At 40.9% G+C, this 20875-nt stretch overlaps 1 protein-coding gene across 5 annotated transcripts in view; it reads right to left on the bottom strand.

The window, feature by feature from the left end:
• The window catches only part of LOC114768018 (teneurin-1-like), a 179354-nt gene that overhangs the window by 124649 nt on the left and 33830 nt on the right, over positions 1-20875 (bottom strand). For all 5 annotated transcript variants that reach the window (XM_028960053.1, XM_028960050.1, XM_028960054.1 and 2 more), the window contains one exon: positions 2966-3203. In XM_028960053.1, coding sequence (XP_028815886.1) covers positions 2966-3203 — 238 coding nt within the window. The remainder of the gene's footprint in view (positions 1-2965; positions 3204-20875) is intronic.

Below are 20875 nucleotides of genomic sequence, written 5' to 3'. Positions count from 1 at the left end.
CTTGCCAGCACGGAAGAAAGCGTGCAAAGCACGCAGTTATAAGGTCGGCCCCCGTCATGTGATGGGGAGAAGGGACGTCTATTCAAGGAGAAGCACAAAAAGCTTTTGTAATGAACGGCTGAGCAGACGACAATGGGAAAATGCAGAGAAATGATGCGATTCCTCAAAAGCCATTGACAGTAGGAAATAGCTTTTTCTCTAACTCTTATAGATTTTCTATTTATAATCTTTCACTTTCTCATGATCATTGAAGACAGTGTCCACAGGCTACACCCAACAAGCTCAAATCTCATACAGGGAGCCATATTTCCCTAGGGTGCTTGGTGAGAAAATGAGTGTTGCTTCGTGTCGCGAGCCTGGCTTGTTGGATGTACTATTCTTAACTATTCTTAACTTGCCAACTGATGGATAAAAAAACATGTGCACATTTTCTATTAGAAGCCCCAAAAAGCATTCCAGCACTCCAATGTCGTGATGTCATGTTCGGGCAAATGTCTGATTAGGACGTATGGAATAAATTAAACAAATAAAACCAAGCTAATTATTTAGTCTTCGGTGTTAGAATAGCATGCAGGAGAACCACATTAAAACTGAACTGTTGCACCCACTGCAATGGAAGATTTTGGATTACAGCAAGACAGCAAATAAGCACTGGGATGAACAGGGAAAATTAATCAGAATTAGGTTAACCAGCGATACACTGATTCACTATAATTTCATGACCACTGATAGGTGAAGCAGTTTCTCTAGATCTAGATCTAGATTATTTTGTTACATTGGCATTTGGAAGTGGGTGGGATATAAGGACCAATTAAGCTCCAAAACTGCAGCTCTTGTGGGATGTTCCTTGGTGATCCGAACCGGCTACAGGATCATGGGTGGCCACGCCTTGCTGATGCTGTTCAGGAGTCACTGTTACCATTAGACCAGTGTAAAGTCAGCTTGTGACAAAAAGTGTTGGAAAATGGCCAAACAAAACAGCAAACTAATCTGTTTCAGAAATAAAAAAATAATGCATGTTACAGCAGTAAGCTATTGCCTTTAATTTGCCAGAGCAAATTACCTTAAAATTAAATCAAATATTGTATAGGCACATGCAGGTTCATCAACAAAAATAATTAATAATTTATCAATTGAGTTTAGCAGTGATGTTATTTTGCATGTTATTTAGTACAGTGCCATGTGATAGTTAGGAGTTGCCAGTTTCTTATGTATTTTGGCAGATGATGTTCTTTCCAGTAGAACTGTATAGCGTGAGGAATGTCAGGACCATGCCAGTCATACACCAGGGCAAACGATCTACAATAAGTTCCCTGGTTTGATATAAATCAATTACACAATTTAATACTGAGCTATGAACACCATCAGCGCTACGCAGAATTCACCAAAAGTGATGCCTGATTTAGCATATCTAGCATATGTGTAGCATGTGACCTATTTTAAACAAGGGAAACATTATTTATAGCGCATACTATTAGGATAAAATAAAAGAGTGAAGGATAAAAATGCAGTTTGAATTCCAAATAAAAAAATAATTCCGTATTTAATCCCTGCCTCTGTGCGTGTTTCCCATCGGGGCGAAATGAAAATATATGAAAGAAGATAAGATGAGAGTGCAGGAGAGTTTCTCTCTCACCTCTGACCCCATGCAGCTGTTGTTGGGAATTGTTCTTCATGACTGGCCATCAATTATCATTCCCTTAATCTGTCACCTTGTCTCAATGATACCTGCTTCGCCCGCTTTGAACCGCCGCTGCCCCAAATGGCTTATAAAAGTAATTAAAAGCACATAAAGAGGGGTGAATACTTTTATTTTAGGGGTCAGACAAATTATTTATATTTATGAGCGCACCAGCAAGTAGAAAGACAGAGATAAGGCTTTTCTATTTTGCTGAGGCATTTCATTGTTCTAGTGGCAAAAGGTGAACTGAAGCCCATTAATTGGAGGGACACAGTAGCCCCAGGAGGGTAAAGAACGCATTTCACGTTCGTCACACGACACTTCAAGAATGCAAAATAGGGCATTTTCAAAAAGGACCTAACTGTATTCGGTCATCCATAATGACACATAATTACACTTGACTTTCGTTGCCATATTTTTTTTTTATTCCAATATATTTATATTTAACCAAGCAGCCAGCAAGTATTTAAAAAAAAGCTTTAAATGAGAGAAGAGGATCTAATTATGGACAGATTCATATCTTATTAAAAAACCTTTTCTTCATGGCTGGCTGCCTGCCAATCTCATCTTCGCTCATTTATTGTTACGAATTCAGCTGTTACCAAGTCTTTATTAAAAATGCAAACACATTATTTGTCACGCCAGCCCCCCTATGCGAGCGCCCTGCGTGTGTTGGACCACTGAAGATAATTTTTTTTTGTTTGATGGTTATTGTTATTTATCAGCAGTGACACGAGTGTTGTTTTATTTCAAAGGGCTTTTTGTGATGCGATGCAGTTGCCAGCGAAAGGGGGGGTGAAACTTACGATGAAAGTTACGAAATTAGGTTTTGTATGTTTTTTTTTTGTCTTCTCTTTTTCTCGTTTTTAAAGACCACAGATGTTTGCCGAAACAAAGGAGCAGATTTGTTAAGCATTTGTTGGAACTCTAATGAGAAACAGCAGCAAAAAAAAGGGATGCCGTCCTCAGTTTAGAAGTGGCAACACAGCAAGACAAAATAAATAATTATTTGATGAAACGTAGATTAGAGGCCAAAAGGCTTTTCGATTCATTCCATTGCAGAAAAATTAAAATGGCACTTATTTCACAAGCCAATAAAAAAAAAAAAAAAAAGATTGTGAATGTAGATCACGTTTCTGTGCGGATCACATTTCCGAACACCAGCGCTGCCAGATGACCACACTTGTTAGCGCACACGAGGACGAGGCTGTGCTCAGAGGGCTGGTCGGCCCGGCTTCCTGCCTCATGCCTGTAAAAATAAAGGTGCGGTGGTGGGGGACACACCTGGTTTCCAAGGGGATGTTGCTGTTGAGGACCCAGTTGTTCTGCAGCTGGCTGTTGTGGCCGTGACCTCCGCTGGCATCAGAGGTCAGGCTGGCGGAGCCGCGGGCGGGCATGGTGCTGCGCTGCAGGGTCACATGGGCGAACGGTGCCGGCCGGGCACATGTGCAGGCGTGCGGAGGGGGCGGCGGCGGTGGGAGGGGCCTGAAGGTAAACTGCCCGCCGGGGCTGCTGGGAAGCTCTGCAGAAAGAAACACAGATGCCATGGTAACCTTCACTGCCGCAGTATGGCTATTAATCTGCATGTGATGAATATTACTCTGCAGGAAGGACTCACAACACTTATTTCATCATGAAGCTTGCTCTATTAAAAATTAGTGCACACATAAAAAATTTGGCCAGTGCTGCTGATATTTCTAGAAATTTTTGAAAATATCAGCAAGCTAATGAAGCAAAGAAGATAATTAAATACTCTAACTAAAAAGCTGAAAGCTGAGTTTGGCAGCCATTCAAACTCATGACAATTTCTCTTACTTTCTCATGGCAGTTATCATATCAATGCCATATGCCTGAAAAATGTAAAATATCCACCATACCACAACAAATAAAATGTAAAGGCTATACATAATTCTATAAAATAATGCATTGCTAATTTAGCTATAGAACTGTTTTATATTCAATCTGTTCCAAAGATGCTTTTCATAATCTGATTTAATTCCATGCACACTGAGCAAAGTGTGTAAACCTAGTCTTCAACTCCACAAATTTAACCCCAAAAGTGCAAGATTTGTTTGTGATTTTTAGCACAATTGTGCTTGAAAATTAACATTACAATAATTTTTTGAAGTATGACATTTCTGAAGAACTGTGATGTAACATCCACCTCCACCTTCACCCACCTCCACGCACATTGTCTCAGTCACATTTGTGGAAATAAAAAGCTGGATAATATATATATATATATATTTTTTTTTTTTCATATTAATCAATTGTCAGTTTAACTCATCAAACTGCACTTTAAAGCTGGGAATACATCTTTTTTAAAGTGCACTATTGTGTGTCAGTGAAAGGATAAGGTTAATCCGTACTGCACCAGTGTGCTCTGGCTGCTAATGCTACATGCGTACTTGACATCAGCTGCTGATATGACTTTTTTTTTTTTTTTATCGGCGTCCGCCTTCGCCGCCTCACTGAATGCTGTGCTTGCTGAATGCCATACATACGCTCCCTTTGGAAGCATTCGGAGAAAGTTGCCATGGACTTTGGTGATTAAGTACAGCTTGAATAGGTGCCCATTTGTGGAGTGACTAGTCAATCCCTCTCGCCCGCGTGGTTGTTGATGCGAAAACATCTGATGACTCAAAGCTGTGTCACTTTTGCATGGGCACACAATACAGCAGCAGAGAACAGGTGTAAGAGGAGGATCCTATAGAAGTATTCTTTGCTTACTTTGGCTATTCTGACATTAAAATGTTTTACATTTATGTCTGTTTTCGTAATCTGATTTATTTCAATACACACTGAGTGTAGTGCAAGCCAAGTCTTGGCAACAATTGCATTCCAATAGCAGATAAAAGAGAAAAGGTGTAAGAGAAAGTTCCTGAAAGTTCCTCTCTCTCTCTCTCTCTCTCTCTCTCTCTCTCTCTCTCTATCTATCTACAGTAGAGGTGCACGGACATTTTGGTGGCCCGCTGCTTATTTGGACTGGTGCGTAATCTTGGTGAGTGGTGTGGCACCAGGGGGCTTAGGTGGGGAAGAAGCAGAGGCACCAGATGGCGCATTAGACAGTTTAGCCGCTGTAGCTCTGGGACGCAGCTGCAAAAGAAAAAAAAAAAAATGCCACAAACCCATCCAGCCCGGCGCCACATATATAACATGGCCCTGGACCGGGCACCGGAAAACATTAAATAGTGTATGAGAGTGTGTTACGCTTTGCCAACAAGTTCCGGCAAAATAGGCCAGAGATCCACTACATCCACGTCCAGTCTTATTTCAGCACAGTCCTAACCTCTACTGGTGTCAACTTTTATATATTTGACACACATATTTACATATTTGAACCTTGCCACTAAGAGTTCTACTTTCGATGGGCTGTAATATATGCTGCACACGGATCTTGATACGTACATGAATAGATCTTCTTATTATTTATCCTCTGTTTAATCAATAAAAATTACAATCATGATCTCTCATGATAATCTCAGGACAATGTCTGCTTAAAAAGCAAAGATGACAATATGTTGTCATCACTTTTATTCGGGAATTTTGATTGGAAAAATCAAAGATCTTATAAATAGAAATCTTTTTTCCACAAAAGAAGACAATAAAGTAATTTACAAACATAAACCTGAAATTGTACCATAATATCATAATATCGGAAGTTACAAGCAACCATATGTCAGGTTTTCTTTCAGCCTTGATGATTCGAGAATGGAGCAGAAGGACGGCAGCACAAACAGATTCTTTGGAACTGACTGTAAATGACGATGCGGCCTCAAAACACTACGTTCACTGTGTGCTTTATAAATCAAATGGTTTTAGTAAACATTTTAGCAAACTATCATTGTTTATGAGAATTTGGCGTGACATATTAATTCTCTTTTAATTGACTATAAAACAACTCTAGCAGGTAACTAAGGATTTGTTGAGGAAACATGGTCAAAGCCTCTGATTAGCCTATTAACTGTTTGGCTAATTGGAGTCAATTATGCATGTTCCTGTGCATGCATATGAAAGTCTATTTGTAGACTCACAGTTTTTTACCTTGACATCACGATGTTAAAAGAAATCTAAAGACCTTAGAGACACATTCTGTCTCCTGGAGATGAATGTGCATTGAGGGAAAAAAATGAGAATCAATTCCAGAACAATGGGCAAAAGAGGACCTTGTGAAGGTGAGGAAACAGGAGGACAAGCATATTTATCCACAGAAAAATTAATCCAATATCAATATAACTTGAAAGGTGCTAACCAAGACAGAAACCACTGCTCCAAAAACGTCCAGACTGCCGTTTATACTCTGGTCTGATGAAACTAAAATTGAAGTCTTTGGCTATAGTAATCAGTCTTATGCTTGGACGAAAAAGGGTAAGGCCTGCAAGTCTGTGAAATATGGGGGGTGCCAGAATCATGTTGTGGAAGTGAGACTGGAGCACTTCAAAAAATAGATGGCCTAACGGAGGAAAAGGACATTTATTTGGACACACTGAAGCATGATGTCAATACATCAGCCAGGAAGTTAAAGCTTGGTCACAAATGGTGGACCAGGTGGACAACGGCCCCAAATATTCCCTCCCAGACATGGCAAAATAGCTTAAGCACAACAAAATCGAGATATGGGAGTGGCAATCACAAAATCCTGACCTCAATCTGAGGGAAAAATTGTAGGCAGAGCTGAAAAATGCACGATTTGAGCAAGAAGATCTTACAAAACAATCACAGTTCTAGGAAAAAAAGGGCAAAACTTCAATCAGCCCAAAACATTTGACTCAAAAGTTAAACAGTTATAAAAGCAGTTACCAAATCCTAGCAAACTTCATAAACTACATATGTGGATGCTAATAACATAATTTTTGGAGCATTTTAAAAATGCAACCCCAGCCCCAAATATAACAAGACCATCTTTGTTCAATACTTAAGATAAGATTTTGTCTTTTGACCAATTTAAAGATATATTTATACAGGAACATTAATTTAATTGATTATAATGATGATGACACAGGCTGTTTAACTTAATAATAATACAAAAAATCTGATTAATAAAAATAAACACAGCACAGTTTTGCTGGTTAAAACTCAAAACTTTAAAAAAACATAATATTGCCCACTATCCCCTTAATGGAGGACAACACAATATTTTCAGACTTATACTTGTGCCAAATTGGTGTAAGTCTATTTAATAAATGCACAGAAATTACTGTATTCACACGTAGTGCATACATACATAGAAAGTGATTCATATCACACATGGATGTGTTATCAAGGAACCTGCACCCTTCTGGTGGTACTTTAGCACTTGCAACCCATTATGATGTGAGTATTCATTCACAACCAACCATATTTACTTGACTCAGTCGGCCAGGTGGCCATCGCGAATAGTGAGCGAATCCCTCCTGCAGCCCAGAAACGTGCGCTCATTAACGTGCTTTCTGTTCTTCACCTGCCGCTGTGCTCCATATGTTACAGGCCGCTTTCATGTGTGTGACTGAACTTTAGAGGCCGTCTTGGGTTCACTAATGATCTGCTCAAATTAGTTAAGCGTGTTTCACTATAAATGCTACTGAGTTTTGGAGGAGCTTAAATTTGCAGTTTTGGGGGCAAGACTGTAGGAAAAAGGATGAGCAGCTGTTACTTACACTGACACGCACCTGCAAAAAAAAAAAAAAACACTGACTGGAGCTAATGGGAGTACTGAAAGCTGCTAATGGCACCTACTCATGAGACCCAGTCCCAAGTGTCAATCTCATATATTTACAACACAACATCTTCATGAGTGTTCATATTTTAAAACCAATGAACAGCCAAGACATTGTTGATATTATACATTTCTCTTGTAGATGGAGATACCTGCTAAAGATGGAATATCTGCATACTTTATTAGCAAGATAGTCACATTAAAAGCTTCACTGATTATTGTATTACAGCTGAAAAAGGTTTCTGTTAAGACTTCTTATATGTAGAAGTTCGATAACAATTTAATAACTGTGTGTTTTTTCATTGGTGCCTTAGTTAATGTACTTCAATCTGATCTGTCGTGTCTATGTCAGCAATTGAGTCCTCTTCAGTCACTTCTGCTGATGTATATTAATTAAAGTTTTGACATCTGGTGACAAAGTGGCAACCTAATGTCATGTTTGAGGATGATATAGCTTTAGTAGAGCGTACACCACTGGATTCATTTAGGTCACTTTTTGTCAAGCTTTGGCCTTTAGTGAAATTCACATATGCAGCAAGATAGTATGATATGTGGAGCACTTCTGAGATCCATAAATCTGATGCCAGAAGACTTTATAGAAAAGACAGATGTTCCCCAATCTGGATTCAGTCAGCATCATATTACTAGTAGGGAAAATTCACATCTGATTTTATCCAGGGAGGAAGATGGTTCCAGGCGGACCACGCCCCCAAACAGAATGTTTTCATTCCCACCTTCTGCGCCTCTATCCTTCCACATGCATTATCAGGCTGTTAACGATCACCTGATCCTCATTAGGCAGCGACTGCAAAGACAACATTCTGTCAGGGGCTTCTTCAAACTACGAGATGCTAGAGACCCGACCAACACCGATCTGCACAGGTTCAAAAATATTTGCATTTACGGAGACACTCAGGGTTAAGAATCTTGCTCAGGGACACAATGGTATAGTAAGTGGGGTTTGAACCTGTGACTTTGTGGCCTTCTGGTTCATAGGCAAGGGTGTAACCCACCAGTACACCATAATCCTGACCTGCATTTAAAGCATTACACAACATTTCACAGTAAAACAGCAAAATCTACCATTACAGCTATGCACCCTTTACCCACTACACATTGCACCCTCTTGTTTTATTTGCTTATTGTAAATAATTCCTCCTCTGCTCATATATGCACTTTACGGAACTTCTGTGTTGCTGTGTCTGTGGGGAGCTGCACATTTACAAACTTCACCGTCCATTGAACTAATAAATAATCAGTTTTTATTCTTTGATTGCACTTTATTTTATACAGCCAGTATGTGAAGGGATGTGTTCGAGAAAAGTGACTGTACTACATATCAGGTGTTCCAACAACACCACAAAAATGCACTCATCATATGAATCAAAAGGAAGGCGTAAACAAGAAGGTGCATTTCTAGGCAGCATATAGGAAGAGACATTTTCTTCCTTGTTATTTACACCCCCTCCATGCCATCGAAGTGGCTCTGCTAAATTTAGAAACCTTATTGGATTCTGAGTAGGGCCATCTGAATCTATCTGAAGATGAAAGGTTTCTATGTAGGACCAAAAAGAGGTTATCATGCCGGGATGCAACGAATGCCACTAAGATGGGATAAGCTTACAAAAGTGACAAACGCTACTGTGTTGATGAATTTTCTAAAGCTAACAAAAAAGCTCAGGATGAGAGGATGGAGTAAGACCTGGTTGAAAAGCATCACCACTTCTATTATTCATCTCATTTTATTTGATATTTTTTTCATGTGTAAATGTAAAATGGGAAGAAGTATAATTTCAAAGAATTAACACACTCATCTAGACAAAAGATTGTGCTGTGCTATAATTTCCCAGAGGAAGGTGCTCTATTTATTTTTTTCCCACAATGATTGTGTAATATTAACTTGAGGCAAAGTTTATTTCCTATTCTAATAAAAATGGATAATTAACCTCAGAAAAATGGGCCATTGTATTGAAATGTTATGTTTTTTCTCCCCTAGGACTAGAACACAGTAAATTAGCTTACCTATAAAACACAAAATGTTTTATTCAGATGAAATTATTATTATTACCATATAGCTCTGATATGTAAAGGCAGCAAACAGAACACTGTACTGCAAGAACTGCAAGCCTTCTTAAAACAAGAGAATGGGGAAAATGACAAGACTGACAGGAATAGGGTGTTTGGGATTGTATGAATACAAATCTCAAGTTGTTGTGTAAAGCAACTCTTTAACAAATCTGCCTTGAGCCTTGTGTGAATAAATTCATTTGTACAATGTACAGTGTACATTTTCTGCAATCAAAAACAGTCAACTAGACATGTATGTCAAAAAATAAAATACAAAAATGTATTTCTTAGGAAAAAAAGTAATTTTTTTAATAACTTCTCTGGCTGAGCTGATACTGGCATTATATTATCTTAGATTAAAGGGGAGGGAATGTCTGTGGTTATAATGGGAATACAGACTATAATGATAATACAGTCTGATAATATTGGTCCAGTCACCTGCAATGCAAATATACAATTTTGCAGCAGATATTATGTTTGCAATATATTGGCTGTATTCTATATATATATCTTTGCTATAATAGTATTTTTATGCACATTGAACACAATTTTAAAAGTGGTATGTCAGGTAGATCTAGGATCTCTCTTATTAAGGTGATAAAAACAAAAAAGAGACAATTTTAGTTTGTTGTGGAGAAACTACACTTCATGTTGATGTATAACTTAATAATATATATATATATATATATATATATATATATATACACACACACACACACACACACACACACACACACACACACACACACACACACACACACACAGGTTTCGCCACATCACTTTTTCCATATTATATTTTATTCCAGAATATTCCATTGAATCAAATATTTATGTTCACAGAGTTCTGTTATTTGCAACACCAACAAATTGTTTTCCATTGGTTACACTATGTTATCAGATGGAAAAAACATAAACACACCAGAAAACCCATCATTAATTCTGCATAGCTGCGGTGACCCACGCGTCAGAACAGACTCTCGGCTTCATTACTGAGTCTGAGCCAAGGAGTCAGTACATTGGACACCGTAGACTCAACAGCACTGCTTTAAAAATGCGCATGTAATAACCACAAATGCACCAGTAATACAGACACACATTTGTCACAGTCATGGTCACAGTCATTTGCAACAGTAGCTTGTGCTCATTTAGATGCTATCAGCTATCAGGATTTTTAATGTGGAAAGAGCAGCTGCTTTCATGTGCAGGTTAAAGTGAAGCACTTTTAATAGTCGTGGAGAATTGATAATGCAATTTTTTTTAAATGACACATACCTTTTTAATTTGTTGTAATGGCTTAGCAAAAAGTTGTTTGATGAAGGCACTTTTTTGTCACTTATTACATAATTTCAACAGTGGCACCTGAGGGCCTTATGGTTTTAGGACACGCTACATAACATCAGTGTTAAAAACATTCAGAAGAGTAGTCATAATAAGCCAATTTATGCTAAAGACTTCATGTTAATAGTGACGCCAGTGATAACGAGATGACAGCCATTAAGCCACATGCATTACTATAATGACCGTGGCACTGCAATGACCCCTCTGGCATCTTCCGGCTTGGGTGTGAATTTCCGCATTAGAGCTACTGATGCTCGTCACGATGAGCCCTGCTGATGGCATTAAAGCGTATTGTCAGGTTTTGCGTAATCCCGCAGCATGTTTTTTTTTTTTACCGCGCTGAAGGCATCTGCATCGGCCCTTCCTGAAAATCCAGTCCTAGGCGATAAAGTGAGTTTATAAAGTTGCATATTCATCAGTGTGGCAGTTTCTCTGGTAATTAAACCTTTTTTTTTTAAGTGAAGTCATTTAAAGTGAAGTGATTTTTTTTTGGTCTAGAGTGTAATTTTTTTTTTTTTTTTTGCCTCTCTCCCCCAGGCTGCGGTTATCAGCAGGTAATGCATGGCGTCCGTGTCACACACCCGGGGTTAGTGTCACTGCCACCTGCTCGGGAGGTGATCGCCTTGATCTGTCCCAACGAACAAGGACAGCCTGACAGTCCTGCCTGCGAGACACCATGAGGGACCCGGCATACCTTTAATGAGCCTCGAATGTGAATATGTATTAGCAAATAAGATATGACTGACAGAATTCTTAAAAAAAAAACAACAGAGAGAAAATCTGAGCAACAGCAGCAAAATGATCATACGAAGAGGGGAGGAAAAAAAAGTTAAAGGCAGAATTCTGCAATAAATAAATCAAATAAATAAATATAATTTAGCCAAGCCCTTAGCTGCCAGGAGCTGAATGTGTAGTAATTATATTTCCTTGCTCTGAGAGGAAACAGATTGAAATGGAATGTAAATGTATTCTGACGCTCCATCAATGGCCGCATGAGTCAACAGCATTAGCGACGAGCGAGTTTTTACTGCACGCTGGATTTACGCTTGTCAGGGCCCGGGGGGGGCGGGGCTAGGTAACCCAGAGAGATGGATGAGGAAAGGCAAGAACGGGGTGAAGCGTGAGAGTGAGTGGTCGCACTTTCACATCTTCATTATCCTGATGACAGAACGTGACAGATTTCAGACGTCGGGTTATCGCCCTTGTCACCTGCCAGGCGAAAGGTTGCTGGCATTTACTAGTGTCACACTCATGACGCCTTACACACAACAAAGATCAAGGTATCGTGCACGGCAGAGTGCCTGAGAACTGAAAAAAAAATGGATGCAAGTAAAATGTAAGCAGCACCGTCTGGCGTGATGTCAGGAAAGGAAACAGACGCGTCCTTTGCACAGCTGAGGCGTGGGGTCAATAAGGTCGGCCCATCCGAAGAGCCAGGGGGGCAGTTTTTACACGGAGGGCGTGCCACGGTGCCGCTCACCTTCCCCAGAGCGGAGGGCCCAGAGCGTTCCGCTACGATGCGCCCACCTATCAAAACAGGCGCGCTACAACAGCCGCTGCGCGCCAACCTTCAAGTGGCCTTCTGGAAGCCGGGCTGCTTTCAAGGCAAAGAGCAGAAGCATATGGATCACAAGGCCGTCCGGCCTTCAGTGAGCGAGCTCTTTCCCGAAAACCCTTACAAGGCCCCCCCCCCACCCTATATTACAGAAACACAGGAAATGACAACACATCCGAGTTTTGTTTCTGCTTTCAAATCATACTTTATCATATTATTTGCTTATTTATATGGTCTGGAGAAATCTGTGAAATTTGATGCATAAATGTGGTGGCATGCTGAATAACAGACATGACAGCATTTGAAATGAGATGCAACGTATAATCAAGGGACAATTTTTCACAGTGCTATGAGACACAGGGTGTGTGGAGAGAAAAAGCACAGTTGGCCAATCTGCATGATTTGAAAGTGAAAGTGAAGTGATTGTCATTGTGAAACACTGCAGCACAGCACACGGTGACAATGAAATGTGTCCTCTGCATTTAACCATCACCCTTGGTGATCAGTGGGCAGCCATGACAGGCGCCCGGGGAGCAGTGTGTGGGGACGGTGCTGGGGCAGTGGGGTCCGAATCAGAAGGTTGTGGGTTTGATTCCCCAACCGCCAAGGTGCCACTGAGCAAAGCACCGTCCCCACAAACTGCTCCCCGGTGCCTTTCGTGGCTGCCCACTGCTCACTGAGGGGGATAGTTAAATGCAGAGGACACATTTTGTTTTGTCACCATCTGCTGTGCTGCTGTGTTTCACAATGATAATCACTTCACTTCATTTGTCTTTTTGTATATGTTTGTATCAGTGTAAGTTGTACATCTAGTGAACACATGCTTTACCAGAATTTATTGATTTCTCAGATAAAAAAAATATTGACATAGGACGCACAAGCTGCAGAATTCTCTAGCTCCTAAATAAACAGCCTAATCCTGGTTCGGGGACAAAAAGAAGATAGAGTGAGAGATGTCAGTCAAACTCTATTGTGCATTTTACAATCCATGCTTCTCTGACAGCCTACAATCACTGATCTCGACCCCAACGTAAGTATCAGTCCGGGCCCCGAACTGACTAGATGACTAGATCCTCAGAGACAGCTAGGCCGGCGCTAGCAATGGGCCCGGCTTCGATTGACCATCCATTCATCCATAAGCAACGCTTATCACTCGCCACATGTGGTGGGCAGAGGCCCCGCAGACGACCGTCAGGGAAGATGACTACCTGCCAGGCTGCACATTGCAGCGGCAGGCAGAGCGGAGGGCGCGTGCCTCTCCCCGGAGTGGGCGGGTTTGCCTGGGCGAAGCTACAAAGGCGGCAGGCAGATGGATTCTCTCCAGAGCCTTACAGTGACATTTAAAATAATATGTTCTATCCCGGCAGGTCGCCACCCTGTACCTTACAGTCTTCATATTCTGAATGTTTCCACCGCGGCTCATGATTAGAGTCAGAAGGTTGGAATTGGGGGGGGGGGTGGCAGAAAAGGGACCTTCAGAAACCCACATGAGCTTAACTGTACCACAAAAAATAATTTCAGTAAATGGTTTCAGGGGGACCATTGCTAATTATCAATAAACATAAAAAAAATTCCCAGGATGCCGCTGAATCTGTGGCTGCACCAAGACCTTGAGGCCCCTGTGGACCGTGTGGTGCAGATTTTTCTGCATTACTTTATTTATTTATTTACTTAATGCAGTCTGTAATTGTAAGTGTTTCTCTTTAATAAAACAACTTGCTATTTGTCCTTCCCTTAATAGACTCCACTCTAAAGCCTCCCCGCCATGCATTATTCAGTGGCCATTTACGTGGACTTCATCAGGAATAATTTTATGGCCCCCACTGTGCCTTACCCACCCTTCCCCACAAAGAGAAGCCACCGCTTGCGTCTGGCCAGCCACAAGCCCTGCTCTCCCGGGCGTCGCCAGCAGCGTTTTTTTTGTTTTTCACAACTGCCAGAGCCGAGGGAGCGCGGGGGAGACATGGCGCGTCAAGCGGTTTCTCCCGTCTCTTCCCAACACACGAGTCTCTAGAGTGTCTTTTTCCGAGACAGCATGATTCCAGCGCAGAAGACAAGCGCGAGAAATAAGGGACGGAGACAGGGACGGGTAATGGCTGCTTAGAGGCCCTGCCAGATCTGTCACAACAGCTCCACGCAGAGGAGCAGCTGAGGGCCCGCCGACCCCTTGAGTGATGTCAGCAAAGGACATCACCTTTTTCAGTGATTAAAACCAGGGCTGTTCCCCTCAGGAAATGGATAAAAATAAAGCGTGGACGTGTTAAAGGGACAGGCCCAGCTCTTATTCCCTCTTGAGTCTGGTCATCGGTGCGCTGCTCATTGCTGACATAGGCAAAAATGCCACAGCAGAAATAGAGGATACAAAACTTCACCAATCAGTTCACCAATCAGAATTCTGTTTGGTTTGGTAATTGTGAACTAAATGTATAGAGAGAAAATAATCTGAAAAAGAATTGCCAGATTGGGTGGATTTTAATATTTGCGGTGCCAAGAACAGGCATTGCACAGTTTCAACAGTTTTGGCACGTTTTGGCACATTTTTGGATGGCTGAGGGGTGAAACAATGTGGCAACATTGCTGGTATGAAACCTTGTACATGTCACCATTAAGGGACCTCCTATGCCAAACTCCTCCCATTTCAAACTACTCTCTCTGGATACAACCTCAATAAGAAAAGGTACATCTGTAACACACTAGTCAACTGGCAGTTGCCTAGTGGGTAACACACTCGCCTATGAGGCAGACAACTACAAAGTCACAAGTTCAAACCCCACTTACTCCCATTGTCTCCCTGAGCATGACACATAACATAAGTGTCTCCAGAGGGACTGTCCCTGTGACTACTGATTGTAAGTCACTGTGGGCAAGGGGTCTGCTGAATGGCCATAAATTCAACTATAACAGCAATAGAAATGTCTGTAACTTGATGTACAAGTGAAGATTGTCCAATATGTTCCAGAATTTCCCTTATATAAGATATTTCTGCATATTTTAAAAGCGTACTGCAATCCTCTTTACACAAATACACCACATTCAGAAAAAGAAAAAAAGATTTTTATGTTCTAACATTTGAGCTAAAACTTTGAAAATCTTTAAACATGTTGTGAGGATTCACCTCTCTGTTTTACACAATGGTGCCCCTAGTTTGCATCAGAGGCTTTGACAGATTAAATCAGACATTATTTCTAAACGAAAAAAAAAATTAAAATCAAAAGTAAAGCATCCAAAGATGTTTGGTACGGCCCAACAGGGACCTAAAGCAGGTATAGACAAACAAGTCTCTTTTATCTCTGTTTTTTCCCATCAAAATAAAAAAAATATATAAAGAGTGGGATGGAATATTCTAGATCAAATGGCAGCGGCACAAAGAAACAGTCCTCCGCATTAAGGCGCACCGCTTGGAACTTCCCAACGTGCTCGGCCCTCGGGAGACCGTTTGAAATGTTTACTTCCTTATTATGCAAACAAGGGATCTTAATGGGGGTGTCGGAGGCAGGAAGGAGATATACTGTCAGGCAACATTACCATCGCCGGGCTATTTAATGGATCTGTCAAAGGTCTATTGAAAAGGATGACAAATGCAGATGAGAGTTATGGCAAAGATAAACAGACTTCCCCATGGAAGGGAGATCTGACAGGATGATACCGGTGAGATGGGAAGCCAAGCGGATAGTTATTGAAATGTGTCAAGAAAAACCTGAAGGGAAAAAAAAGGCAGGATTGTGAAGTAATGAGAGGTGGTGTCAGATTTCAGGTGGGAAAAGGTGGGATGCAAATTGGCTGAATGTCTTTTGAACATATGAGCTAGCAGAGGAAAAAATTCATAGGATTTAGGGTTGAGCTGATGATGGAATTTTACAGAATGATTCTTGTCACATTAAATTATTACTGATAACACCAAGAGCTTCCTTGGCAAAGCAAGATCGCTGCCATCACACCCATCTCCACATTCAATACTCATATTCCATTAAAGAAAATTTTATATGTTTCTTATATACACAAAATTGCAAATATTGTTCAAGAATGTTTTGAAAAACACTACAAAGAAAACTACAAATTATCTTGATATCAATGCAGATAATTGTCTGTGTCTGTATCTAATCCACGAAGGCATCATCCTAAAACTGATCTCCAGTCTGAGATGGGTCAGGGCTGTTTTGGAAACTTATTCCATGTGACCTACTTCATTTTTAATTATTTAATTATACATACTATTATGGTGGACCAGTGTATATCTGTGTTTAATTAATTCACTGTTAAACCTTTAACAGAAATGCTCTGGATGTTCACATCGGCTTACACTATAATTTTTTTTTATGTGTCGACAAGCCCTCTCAGATGCGCTGACAAGCCCACATAAAGCACAAAAAGGGTCTAGTGCCCCTGCTGGCAGGCATCAGTACAACAGGTCATCACAATGTGTCTTCGTTACTCTCTCACAAGCTCACTATCCTTACCCGCTTAACCCATATCAGGGTCGTGGCTTATTTCGGGACATAAATTTTTTGATATTCAAATGAGTACATATCATATGGGTGTGCAAATGAGTACATATCATATGGGTGTGCAATATACTGTTCTCTCATTGAATTAGCAAGCCTTCCATATAAACGGACATCTTCACACAAATCCGACAAATCAGGGTAGAAAAATTTATGAATTGGATTGTGTTAAATTGACCAATGAAAATTGTGTTAATTGTATGCTCAGCCATCCCGGCAATGTGATGTTCCAACTCACAGCTTTACTCATATACTAAATCCTAAATATCACTAATCACTAAAACACATGATATTATGGCTTATATCAAGATAACATGTTTTATCATGACAATATTAGACAATTTGAATTCTTATGAGGGAAAAAAGCTGCCAATTTCTAAAACATTTAACCAGAATATTTCCATGTTGTTTGGAGTGAAAGGTTGGTCTGGTTGAATATGAATCTGCTTTACAGAGCAAATCATGAAAATGGGAGGCTAGCTGTCTTTCCCATGAAAGTGGTTTCCTTAAGGCACCAAACAAGGCATTTCTTTATGACAAAGTAGCCTGCGGTGCTGAATTTTGGCCTTTTTCTCTGGCTTGTGGAAAAGAGAGAGAGAAACAATATAGTTTCATTGTTCATTCCCAGCAGGATACCACAAGGAGATGCGAGTGGGGGGAAAAAAGAAACCCCCTGATTAACATCAAAGCGTCTGATTGCAGTACTTAACAATCAGTCCTATGCTCTGCACGATGAAGATGCCATTTCAAACAAGAGGATCAGGACAGAAACTCTTTGGCGAAGGCTGGCTGAGATTGACCTGAAGTCTCTTCAAAGCTGCACATCTCCTGATCTGACCCGCTCACCATCGTTTGATGTCTGAGGCTCGGAGCCTCTCTTGTCTCTTCAGGACTCTTGCGTTGGAAAGACATGTTGCTTGCCTACAGACGGAGGCTGCGGGCAACACAAAAGGACCGACCACAGCCACAGCCTTAACAAGGACTCCAATGGGTGGCAGTAAGAGCAAAGCAGTAACATCAGAAGACATTTAGAATGAAAAGTATTTGGTATGTCAAACCTGGACCATGTCCAAGTCAGTTGCAGAACAGCCAGGAGAAAGACAGAAGACACTGTCTGGGATCCACAGTATCGACTGGCAAGTCAGCAAGGTTCACTGCTCAAAAGGCCGAATCGGCTTCAATGAAGCCCGGCAAAATCCTATAACTTATTCATCCGCTGTTTTGACACTAATACGGGTAAAGAAATATCCACAGAGAGACTTGAGTCGTGGTGACTGAGCCCAACCCAACTGATACTTTAGTAGTTATTTTTAAAAATGTATGTAATAAAAATGATTGAGGTAGGGCTCCTTTTCAGTTTTTGCATGTGTTTTGTATCCGTTTCATGATTGTGCCATCGTGCATTATAACACAATTAAGTTTTTTTTTAACCCAACTCTTGGTAAGGCATGACATAGCAATTCTTGACTTCTTGTCTACCAGAATGTGGCAGCACATCTTTTTATTTCAATCTCTTCATTGACTTCCACGACTACCCAGTATCAAATTTAAGTCACTAATGCGCATGCAACCATCTGCTTGAACTCAATCATGAAGGCACATGTGTTCCTCAGCAGAACGTTGCCATCCCTATAAACCAGCAATCCCAGTCCCAGACTGCTTTTTTTTAGTGTGTGTGCTCTGCAATAATGGAACCAGTTACTAAATGCAGGGTCAGTGTAAATATTCGTGTAGAATCATAAAATCACCACTTCCTCCTCACCAATTGTTAACAACAACAATATTACTTCATTTTTTATTAAGGTTAATAAAGGTTAAAGATAATGAAAGTGAAGTGATTGTCATTGTGATACACTGCAGCACAGCACACGGTGACACAACGAAATGTGTCCTCTGCTTTTAACCATCACCCTTGGTGAGCAGTGGGCAGCCATGACAGGCGCCCTGGGAGCAGTGTGTGGGGACGGTGCTTTACTCAGTAGCAACTCAGTGGCACCTTGGCAGTGGCACTTATGACAACTTCAAACATTCCAAAATGCAATATTCAACGCAATGTTCCATTTGTGTGTGTTCAACACCTTCGGAAATTAGTGGACAGTTGGGAACAGCTACAAAACACTTTAATTTTGGTAACGCCTGGTGGAAAGTCACTTTGAAATATTGGTGCATGGTCACACACAGAAAAAAACAATCCCTATACCCCTGAAGACAAGACAGAGTGCGAGCCCCGCCCTGGAAGTGCTTTCTCTCTGCTATCAAACCCCAAACATGCTAAAAAGTTGATGCACAGCATATGACAGCTACACGGGCGTGGCCAGGCAGCATTTGTGGCTGAGTGTGCAATGCTGACGGAGGGGAGGGTGCTCCTGTAAGGGCTCCCTTTCAATGAAATGTGATGCATGCATTTTCCTGACATGCTGTAATAAATCCATCAGTCAGGATTTATCAGAAGGGGGTTATGAATGAGAGAAGAAGTGAAGACAGTCACTTGAGATGAGTGTGCTGTCGCCAGACACCAGAGAAAAGCTTAAGTGAAAAGTTGCAAAAAAAATTCACTGGAAAATGTGCCGATGTCTTGCATTTGGGGTCCACTAAAACTTTAGTAAATGATGCCAAATACAACATTTGATAACAAGTCTTTTAAGTGAGTGAGACATTAGTATTACCAAATTGGTAGAAATAAAGTTACCTGCAACCTCAACAAATTGATTTAATGATTCCATTCAAATGATGCTAAAAAGTGCCTACCTTATCACCATTGGTACGTGCTTTTTGACTTTAGAGATACTGCTAAACCCTGCAATACTAACAGTGAAAGCCTTTGTGCATGCAAGTTGTAAGGACCGTATCTCAGCCCAGCAATGGGAATAATAGATCAATTGGAAGCCATTGATTTTTTGGAGGCATCATAACCAAAGTTATAGAAAAACAGAAGCTGTTAATTTTTTTACATATAAGATCATTGCAAGAAAAATGACACTAGAATGAGAGCAAATATTTCACTCTCAATCGTACGTTCATTCACAAAGAACCCTACTCAGTATCATTTGCAGGTCCAGGTAAAGTAGCAGTGCAATGCTTGAAAAAAAAAAAAAAACCTTGGTAAAAGTACAAGAAATAACCTTTAACCTACTTAACCAATTTTCCCAATCTGCATAAATATGCAATTTGGTTGCATATAAAAAAAAAGAAGAAGAAAAAACACACACACAATTTCTAATCCACTAGCATATACACACCTAATTGAATGGGGGAGGGGGAGGATGTATAATCCTACAGCCAAAAGCAGAACTCAGAGCACGGGGGGTGCAACATGCATTAATGAAGGAACAGGTGCCTCAGTATAATGCACCTGGTGGGGTTTTTTTCTCTCTTACTGTATAAAAACTCCTGCATTACATATCCTCAACTGAGCGTTTATCTGTCTCGAGCACATGGGTCTCAGTAAATGATGCAGGCGAATCTGCGGGAGCGGAGGAAAGGGGATATGTGCTTCCCATTACTCAGCGCTCATAAAACTCAATGGCTTAATTGCAACCATTTTCAGGTTTAAGGGGACGCTTAGTGGCAAAACACGGCAGACGGAATTGTGGTGCAAACATCTAAAGGAAGAGGATCAATGCGTCGTGCAGGCTTGTGCGCAAGCAGCTAAAGATCAGCCATCAGCGGCGACACGCAGAGCGCCTACGGATGTACGATTCTGGATGTGCTGTTCTGCGCGCCCGGCCCAAAGGAGAAATAGCACTGCTGTGAAACTATGACAGCGTACAAACGCACAATCCCATGACAACATGTGATCACACAGAGCGAAGGTGGCTGAAAACGTCTGACTAATGCATTCATGTCGTAACAGAAATATTCTGCTCGAACACAGACAACAGATACACTCTGGTCTATGAGTAAGAACCTGGAATTCACTTGAGAATAGTCTAGTGCAGATGTCACTCATCTCTCTTTTCCTATTTATTTCATGTTCTTCCTGGGTTGTGGGACAGTGTTTGTGCTTTTGAACCCAACACGCAACATGATATTCTGTT

The sequence above is a fragment of the Denticeps clupeoides genome, chromosome 18 (assembly GCF_900700375.1).
Source record: "Denticeps clupeoides chromosome 18, fDenClu1.1, whole genome shotgun sequence".
Lineage (NCBI taxonomy): Eukaryota > Metazoa > Chordata > Actinopteri > Clupeiformes > Denticipitidae > Denticeps > Denticeps clupeoides.
The sequence above is the reverse complement of the archived record's forward strand: the minus strand, read 5'-3'. Positions and strand labels throughout refer to the sequence as shown.